The sequence below is a fragment of the Malurus melanocephalus genome, unplaced genomic scaffold (genome assembly GCF_030028575.1).
Source record: "Malurus melanocephalus ecotype Western Australia unplaced genomic scaffold, MMel_1.1 scaffold_230, whole genome shotgun sequence".
Taxonomy (NCBI): domain Eukaryota; kingdom Metazoa; phylum Chordata; class Aves; order Passeriformes; family Maluridae; genus Malurus; species Malurus melanocephalus.
Window position 1 is genome coordinate 1,181,659 of NW_026623462.1, and position 7,430 is coordinate 1,189,088.

The following is a 7,430-nucleotide window of genomic DNA, read 5'->3' on the forward strand; positions in this document are numbered from 1 at the left end:
TAAGTGCAATGCTTGGGCCTCTCTCAAGTTTGCCTTGTAGGCCTTTTCTGTTTGTTTTTTTTAAGCCAGGAGAGTTCACATTCCCAAGCTTTTCCCTGCAGCCAGTGAGCAGAGTTTATTTTTTTATTTTTTTTTTTTTAATAAAAAAGAAGAAAGCGGAGCTTTGCATGAAACCTCAACTTTCCTGAGCAGGGCATCAGCCTCAGGCACTGGACAGGCAGCTGGGAAGAGGCTGAAGGAGTTGGCAGCTCTGGGGCCTGGAAGGGGGTTCTGTAGCCTCACTTCTTCCTCCCCATGCCAAAATCTCCATCCCAGCCACATCTCCAACCACAGCAACATGTACTGGAGAGAGTCCATTTTATAAAGCCACTGCCTTTCTCATTTGAAAACAAAAAGCACAGCGGAAAGAAAACAACCAAGTGGAGCCATTTTATCCAACTAACTCAGACACCAACAGGACAGCACCTCCCAAACACCAGCAACTTAAGAAAATAGGAGAAAACCAGAGAAATTACATATTTGTTTCCCAGTAACTTAATGTAAAAAAACTAAAAAGGGATACTTATCTTGGAAAATACAAGCAGCTCCTTTGCAAATCCTAAGAACAGAAAGAAGAGCAACCACRTCTTACCCGGGGAGCTTCTCCAGCTCTCCAGGATTTTTGGGTGAACACCAAGCTTTGTAACAACTTGTTACTCAGGGAAGGAAAACTGAGCAGGGCTGCTTGTAATTCCCAGTTCTGCTGAATTAAAGGGTCAGCACAAATAATGCACACCTAAAAAAAATATTCCTCCGCAGGGCAGGTGAGTGCAGAGGAAAGGGATGTCTCTTTAGAAGTCCCAGGGCACTCCAGGCTCTGCAGTGGGGTTTAACATCCTGCTGAGGATCCATCCTGCTGGGGCTGGACCCAGCTGCTGCCCAGCTGCATCTGCTGCTCCCGAAGGAAGGATGTATCAGAGCACAATGATTTGTTTTTATTGGGAATATTTGCTTCCTGCCACCAGGATGCATGTGCAGCAGCAGAGAAACATACAGGGGTTCAAGACCTTGTACACCATGTGAGGCAGAAAAAGGCTTGTTTAGAGGGGTCTGTGTTACCCAGACATCTGTGTGAAGGAGAAGTGGCCAAGGGTGAGCTGCTGAACCTGCAGTCCTGCCCACCTTCCTCTTCCACCACTGCTCCAAATGTCACCACACAGCTCAGCCTGAGGCCACAAATGCCCTGGGAACAGGAATTACTGGTACAGAAACTTGTACCTGAGCTGGGCAAGGGCTGAGCATCAGTGTGAGCAGGTGTGTCCCCAGTGCTCAGTGAGGTCTCAGCAAGAGCATCTCCTAAGAGAGCAGAGTCGAGGGAGCAGCCTTAGTGCACAGGACAGGTGGAAGGGGAATTTATTTTCTACTCATTCTGGCATGCCCCTGTGATCTTTCTAAAATTCTGTGTCACCCTCAGAGGATGCAGGAGGCACTGAAGAGCAGAGGTTTCCTCCTGCCTTCTCCTCCACAGAGATGCTCAATGGCTGCTGCTGCTGCTGCTGGGGACAGTGGTGTGGCAGAGCAGCTCATGGGGCTTTGTCACCCTGCAATACCCCATCCCAGCCTCTCGTCTCCAACACGATGCTTTTGGCTGACACTGCAGAGCAGCAATACTGACTTCAAAACCCCTATGCTCGTTTCCAGAGCTTTCTGTGAACACCAGCTGGTCCAGCCTCTGAATGGCGTGGCAGCAGTGGACAGCAGGAAACAGCTGAAAGAAAACACCCCCAAAGCGGTCAAGGCACATTCCCCAAATAGCAACGGCCATTCTGCGGCCAGAGAAAGGCTACAAACAGAGGGAGAAACTCAGTCTGCTGCCCTGGGGGCATTTTCAGGCATTAGAGGCATGTGGACATGACTGCCCTTGGGAGAAAGCTCTGTCTGCAACCCCCTGTTTTGTGTGAGCATTTTAGTCTTTCCAGAGGTCCCAGAGCTTTGTGTCCAGCAAATGTGTCCAGGATGTGTGTCCAGGCTGTGTGTCCAGGATGTGTGTCCAGGCTGTGTGTCCAGGCTCTGTGTCCAGGCTCTGTGTCCAGGCTGTGTGTCCAGACTCTGTGTCCAGGGTAAATGATTCCTGCTGGCTGCTCTAGCCACGTTGCTCTGTGTCTTGCTGTGGTGAGGCTGAGATGGAAAAGCCACGGTGGCTGGCAGGATCCTGCCTGCAGTGAGGCTCCTGGCAGGGAGTGTGTCCCTTGCAGTGAGATGAGGTGGCACTGGGAATACTGAACGCTTCAATGGCTTCACATCGCTGCTTTGAATTCCCTGGAAGGCACCTGCCTCCTGTCCTCTTTGAGGGAGAGGGAATCACATCCCCACAGATGCATATGGCTGGGCAGGAGAAGGGTGGCTGCTTTATAACCCCTGCTGCCAACCACACCTGCTAAGAGACTTCATGGGACCCTCATGATTTCCCCTTCCTGATTCATGGGGTATTCGTGACCAAGAGGAAAAGGCACAACTTTCCCTTCCCAGTTCAAAACACAGAAAAACTTTCTTTCAATGACCCCTTCCTGGAGGGGTAGTCTGTGTGCTTTCCACCTCTCCCCCTCAGCAGGAGAGAGGGAAACTTCCCTCCACATCCCCTTCCTGCATGTCCCTCCTCTCTGGTGACTTCCCTAACGAATTCTGAAGGCACAGGAATTTTGTCACGGCTGCACTGAGCATCCTTGGGGTGCAGATGGCCTCCCTGGTGACATCAGACATGCACACACACACACACACAGACACAGACACACTCCCACTCGCAGGGTGACCAGCAGTTCCAGGTTGAAGGGGTTCAGGTGCTCAGTCTCTCCAGGTGTTACCAGTACGGGGTGGTGGCCAGGAGGATCTGCAGGGCCATGGAGAAGCAGGGCAGCTGGGCCACGCTGTAGGCCACAGAGCGTGTGGGTGCCCTCAGCCGCAGGAGGTAGGCGATGGTGTGGATGATCCGTCCCACGCAGAAGATGAGGAAGTGGATCCTGGCCACTGCAGGACTGGGATCCAGCAGGGAGTAGATGGCTCCGAGGAAGAGGAAGGGAAAGATGTTCTCCATGTCGTTGCGGTGGGCCCTGAAAAGCGAGATAAGGTTGTTCCTTCCCACTTGGAATTCCCTGTTTTCCCTTCTAGCCAGAGTGCCCATTCCTAGGTGCTGCTGGGCCTCTCCTCCCAGATGGGGCAGACACAGCCCCCAAAAAGCATCAGTTCTCCCTTGCACACAGAGGCAGGAGGATTTCGCACCCCTTGTCTCTCCCTTGGGACGCTGAGCTCCTGAAACTTTCTCTCCGTGACTGGGACGCCTTTGCCACGACAGATGACAGCTCAAGGGCTGGAGCTTTCAAACAAACAGAGCAAAACAAAGACCCCGTGAAGCTGCGAAAAGCTTGAAGCTGGTGTGGTGCCAGCACAGCCTGGTCCCAGATGTGGCCACACTACACAGCAAAAGGCAGTTCCAGACCACAGCTTCTCCASAGGAGAAACTCACAGGATGGGAGARTTGGGGGYTTCACCTCTCTCCATAAATRCATCCAGAGGGGTCGAGGAGGAGCRCCCCAACACCCCCACAGTGAGCCAGCAGCACCTGGGTAACTGCCCTGCAATGTGTCTGGAGGGCCACTGTGGCCATATGATGGGGCCAAGCCCTGTGCTCCAGCTGAACATGCACCTGTCAGGGTGTCACAGCATCACTGCCACCCCCCACAGCGGTACCGAAACAGGATCTGGCTGTGCCATGGGTGTGGGTTGTGTCCCTCCTCCCCCAGGGACCATCCTCTGAACAAACCTTGGGGACTCGAGGGTTCAGCAGGGCTGAAAGGACACACGGAAGAACAGGGAGGAGGGAGGAGAGAGCCAAGAAGCGTCCAGGGGCCTCTTTGGCAGGGGAGAACCTCCCGCCCAGCTCTGTCCCCACCCTGTGCAGACCCCTGGCTCTGCTCCATTCCTGATACAGTCTGAGGTGAAAAGCTGACATTGCCCTTGCTCTTGGGTTTAATCTGTCTTTCACTGGGCTGCAAACAGTTCAGCAAGGACTGACTCTGGGAGCTTTAGCTTCCCAAGTCAGATCCCAGGCTGCACCAGGTCTTTGCTGCAGCTCCAGTTATTTATTTTTATGGAAGTGTGTTTATTCTGAATAATCAAAAGAGGATTATGATTATTATTTCTGCTATTATTTTCTTTTCTGCTAGGAAGGAAATGGCTCATTTGCCATCCTCCTCCCTCTGGCAGCCCTGCAATTAGGTGGCAATGGATGTTTTCTAAAGCAAATGCTGGAGGCAGTGGGACGTGAGCAATGAAGTCCCCAACTGCAGCCCAGGGGTCAAGGACAGCAGGGCAATCCTGTTCAGTCTCTTCCTAAATCTCCCAAAAGGGCAGCCACATACAGCACTGGGACCAGTCACACAGTTCCCTGTCCAAGCTGTGCAGGGATTTGGGGGGATCGGGGGTCCTGTTGGAGCAGGACACAAGGAACCTTTGAGTGTGGGTACAGGATGAGACTTTGAGTGGCCAGAAAAGATTTAGTCAGAGCTGGCAGTTGAACCCAAACACAGATCCTTCTGTGGTCCTTGCTCCAGTGCACACCATGCTCTCATTAAAGATTAAACTGCTCCAGTGTGCAGGGTCCCACAGCAGAGCTCGAGGCAGTCTAACCATTTAGAATATGACTTGATTAATGAGTCCTTTAGCTTCCCACTGCTTCTTTGCCAAAAGCTGGCGCAGAGGGAATCCTAGCACCAGGAATGCTGGCATCAGAGGGAATCCTGGCACCAGGAATGCTGGCATCAGAGGGAATCCTGGCACCAGGAATGCTGGCACGGCTCACCTGCGGCACCGCTCCACGTCAGGGTCCTGGCGGCAGAACTGCAAGCCCCCGTTGCGCAGGGCATCCTCTGGGTTTGCAAACGCCTGCAAGAGAGAGGCCCCACCTGCTTACAGTCTTCAAGAACCTCACAGGTAGAAGCTTTGCCCTTTATTTTTAAGTCCTGCGGGGATCTTTTCCTGCCCCAGTTTGTCACTGCTCTTCATAAACACGAGGGCTGCTGGCTGCCATGGGCACGGTCTTGAGGCTTAAACCCTGCACCACCCCAGGGGTTTCCTTGTCCTCCAAAAAAACCAACATTGCCTGCTGAGCAGGTCCCAAATTAAGGGTTTCAAGGGAGCTCCCACCTCACCCCAGACCACTTCTTCCCAAGAAACCCATTTAAAGGAGACTGTCAGCCAGCAGAAGTGAGATCACTGCTGGCACAGAGCTTGCAGACACGACGCAGCATTGCAAAGATAACCAGGACTGACAGGTTAGAGAATACTCCTTGGCTGGCTTTTTGGCAGTGGTGCTGTGTGACTTTCCTGTGGGGAAATAGGATCCTACGCTAATGAAGTTACAAACGAAAATGATTTATGCAAGCTCCCCACCTATGCTCAGAAGCTGTTCCTCAGGGACCTGGTTACATTTGACAGCTTCATTTTGCAGCCTGGAGAGGGCCCTGGTGCTTTCTTTAATCATGTTACAAGCCCAGACGGTCCCAGGCTGGAGCATCATTTAGAATCACAAGGGGAGAACACAAATCATCAATGATGCCACAGCACAGGACATTTGTATTCTACCTGGGTGCAGAAATGTCTCCCTGTCTCTCCACTGGCACAGTCAGGAACTCCTCAAATACTTTAAAATAGATTTTACAGACACCTGGGTTTCACCAGAAGTTGGGGTGAGGGTGATAAAAGTCCAGCGAGCCCCAATTCCTGATGGCAGCTGGTTTTCTCTGTATTTTCCCCCTAACCAAGAACCTTTTCCTCCAGCTATTGTTTTACTCCTCAAGACTTGCTGCTCTCCTGAAGCATTCCCATAGTCAGTCAGCTTCCAAAAGTTCAAAAGCTTTCTGCTACATTGCAAGAAAAAACCCCATTGCAATGATTTCTTTTTAAACCTTTTTTTTTTCCTTCTCCTTTTCTTCCAGACACTACAAATAACTGTAAACAGACTCTTTCTAGAAGCATCTCACCTGCTTGGCATTTTAGATCTGATTATTATTTAGATTAGGTTTCCAAAATTATAAACATTAAGCTACAGATGGTAGAAACAAACAAAAAGGGTCAAAGAGAAGTGAGATATTTATCTGCTGCAGCTATGAAACAAGTTTTGCTTTCAACTTAAGTCAAAGAAAACTCAGCCTGCTTCAGAATTTTTTGAACTCTAAAGGAATAAAAAGAAAGAAAGAAAAACTACAGAAACCCAAGCAAAGAGCCAGAAAGGGAGGAGAAAGAAAACAAAACAGGATCTTACCTTCTTTCTGAGTCTCACTTGCCCTGTAATGATGGCAACGACGTACATTTTTAAAATCAAAATTGTGCTGTAGAACGTAAATGACAGGAACACTTTATTTTCCATCATTTTGGGAGAATGCGCTCGGTCGCTTCAGCACTCAGAGCCAGCGGAGATCTTGTGCTGTGTGCGGAGAGAAGCAGGAACAGCCGCGTTTAAACACCACACCAATCCCCTCATTTTCCATTGAAAGCCCCCAGCCCGCCACGCTGCTGGGACAGTGAGGAAACCCGAGCCAGCACATGAACAGGATTCCCCTGCTCCTCAGGGTGAGAGCCCCGAGCCAGGACACAGCGCTTTTTCGGGGGGTCCCTGGCCACATCCCGACCTCCGCCCTGTCCAAACCAGCGCACCCCGCTCCCCGTCCCACCGCCCCGAGGGACGGAGCCGCACGGAGCATCCCTGCCAGCCGGGCAGCGCTCACCCGCGGACCGGAGCTCTTCAGCCGCGGGACTCAGGGAGAAGGTAAGCGCTGCCTCAGCCACATCCAGCCCTGTGCTTGCGCCCACTCCTCCGTGGCCGCGCTTCCAGTCCCGCCCAGCGCTGCCTGAGCACTCCCATGGCAGAGGCAGCCAGCCCTTCTGTACACATCCACCTGCCGAGGGATGGACAGGGGACACGGCTGTCCCCACCACCCGGGAGCCTGGGCTGTGCCTGCACCCCCAGGTGACCAGGCTGGAACCCAACCAGACTGCAAAGCCTTCAACCTGCAAGGAGAAGTGAAGAGCCGCTCGCCTGCCCCCAAGGAAGCTCGTCCTGGTTTTCTCCGAGAGGATGAACCAGGGCAGCCAGGTGTAATTTTGTCCTTGTTTAGAAAGTGCCATGTGAATTTGGAACATTGTGGAATAAAGAGTGGGATCGGAGCCTCTGCAGGCAGCTGGGCTGCTGTTTAATGTGAATTTAACTCCTTCTCCCCCAGTGCTGGCAACAGCAAACCTCAGTGAGCCAGAGGCATGGGGGCTGACAGCAGCTCTCCATGTTTATTAGAGTGGAAGGGCTGGATTTGGTGTTCCTTTCCTTAACACAGGAAAAAAAAAAAAGAAAGAAGGAAAATTCTTAAATACTTATTTCAGGAAATAGACAATTCTTTGCATAT

General features: G+C 51.7%; 1 protein-coding gene across 1 annotated transcript; it reads right to left on the reverse strand.

Moving 5' to 3' along the window:
• Positions 1 to 340: 340 nt before the first annotated feature.
• LOC130578513 (prostaglandin E synthase-like) lies at positions 341 to 7,014 on the reverse strand. Its single transcript, XM_057374649.1, has 4 exons — positions 6,759 to 7,014; positions 6,296 to 6,457; positions 4,835 to 4,917; positions 341 to 3,086 (listed from the first exon to the last, which is right to left on the reverse strand). The coding sequence occupies exons 2-4, from the start codon at positions 6,401 to 6,403 to the stop codon at positions 2,837 to 2,839; spliced, it is 441 nt and encodes a 146-aa protein (XP_057230632.1). The 5' UTR covers positions 6,404 to 6,457; positions 6,759 to 7,014; the 3' UTR covers positions 341 to 2,836.
• Between the last annotated feature and the right edge of the window lie 416 nt (positions 7,015 to 7,430).